At 40.9% G+C, this 1,558-nt stretch overlaps 1 protein-coding gene across 1 annotated transcript; it reads left to right on the plus strand.

Moving 5' to 3' along the window:
• Positions 1-266: 266 nt before the first annotated feature.
• On the plus strand, positions 267-971 carry LOC104212568 (uncharacterized). Its single transcript, XM_009761868.1, has one exon. It carries the CDS (start codon positions 267-269, stop codon positions 969-971), a length of 705 nt encoding a protein of 234 aa, XP_009760170.1.
• Positions 972-1,558: the final 587 nt, after the last annotated feature.

Below are 1,558 nucleotides of genomic sequence, written 5' to 3' on the forward strand. Positions count from 1 at the left end.
ACAATGTTTACCAATCTAATGATGGGGTTCGGATAAATATTGATGATAGTGTGGAAGAGACTTAAGAGGAGGTGAACGCATCTAGGGATCACATTGTTGACATGCCAGAACTAGTAGTGCAAAAGGCTAAGGCACCATCGCCTAAGCCTCCACCTTCATACCCTGAAAGACTTGCAAAGCAAAATGGTGAAAACCAATTCAAGAAGTTTATCCAAATGATGAAGAGTCTCTCAATAACTGTGCCACTAGTTGAAGCCTTGGAGTAAATGACCGGTTATGCAAAGTTCATGAAGGATCTTGTGACAAAGAAGTGGTCGATGAATTTTGAAACTATCAAAGTCACTCATCAAGTGAGTGCAATTGTGCATGCAATGGCTCCCAAATTGGATGATCCCGGTGTTTTCATGTTTCCTTGTACAATTGGAAGTGTCGAGTTTGCAAAATCTCTTTGTGATTTTAGGGCAAGTATAAATTTGATGCCCTATTCGACTTTCAAGACATTGGTTATTGGGAAACCAAGGCCCACCTCTATGAGATTGAAAATGGCCATTCGCACTATGAAGAGACCCTTTGGAGTGATTGAGGATGTTTTGGTTCATGTTGATAAATTCATTCTCCCGGCGAGTTTTGTTATTCTAGATTGTGAGGTTGATTATGAGGTGCCGATTATTCTTGATAGTCCTTTCCTTGCTATGGGGAAGGCTCTTTGTGATGTTGAAGTCGGAGAACTTACTTTCCGGGTTTGTGATAAAAAAGTGGTTTTCAATGTGTGTAAGTCCATGAGGCAATCCAATACCAATGAGGTGTGCTCTTTCGTTGACTTAGTGACTGATGTGATTGTGGATGAAACATGTGTTGTGATAAATATTGGTGATATTTTGGAGGTCTTCTTGCTCAACTTTGACGATGGCGAGATGGATGGTTTCGTAGAATGTGTGAACTCTACAAGGAATGGGGTCGTACACCTATGAACCTCAAAAATTGTCCTTGGATCTTGAAAATAGGACAACTTCTTATACAAAGCCTTCAATCGAAGAGCCTCCTAAATTGAGTTGAAGCCATTGCCTCCACATCTTCGGTATGAATTTCTTGGCCCTTCTTCTACTTTACCAGGTTATTCTTTTATCTTGTTTGACTAACGTGCAAGTAGATTCTACATTGGCAGTGCTACAAAAGAGGAATAAAGCTATTGGATGGACATTGATGGATATTCGGGGGATAAGCTCCGCATTTTGCATGCACAAGATTAACTAGGAGGAAGCTGCCAAAACATCTATTGAATATCAAAGGAGACTTAATAAAGCCATGCAAGAGGTTGCTAAAAAGGAGATCTGACAGTGGTTGGATTTCGAGGTTGTCTACCCCATTTCCGATAGTTCGTGGACTTCTCCGGTTCAATGTGTCCCAAAGAAGGGGGAATGACGGTGGTCACCAATGACAAGAATAAGTTGATTCCTACAATAATTGACCGGGTGGAGAGTGTGTATGGACTATCATAAGCTCAACCAAGTCATAATGAAGGACCATTTTCCACTTCCCTTTCTAGATCAAATGCTTG

Source organism: Nicotiana sylvestris, chromosome 2 (assembly GCF_000393655.2).
Source record: "Nicotiana sylvestris chromosome 2, ASM39365v2, whole genome shotgun sequence".
In the NCBI taxonomy this organism is placed as follows: Eukaryota; Viridiplantae; Streptophyta; class Magnoliopsida; order Solanales; family Solanaceae; genus Nicotiana; species Nicotiana sylvestris.

Bases quoted from the DNA above. Each gene is read 5' to 3' on its own strand.
- LOC104212568 (XM_009761868.1), top strand. From the start codon at position 267: ATGACCGGTTATGCAAAGTTCATGAAGGATCTTGTGACAAAGAAGTGG.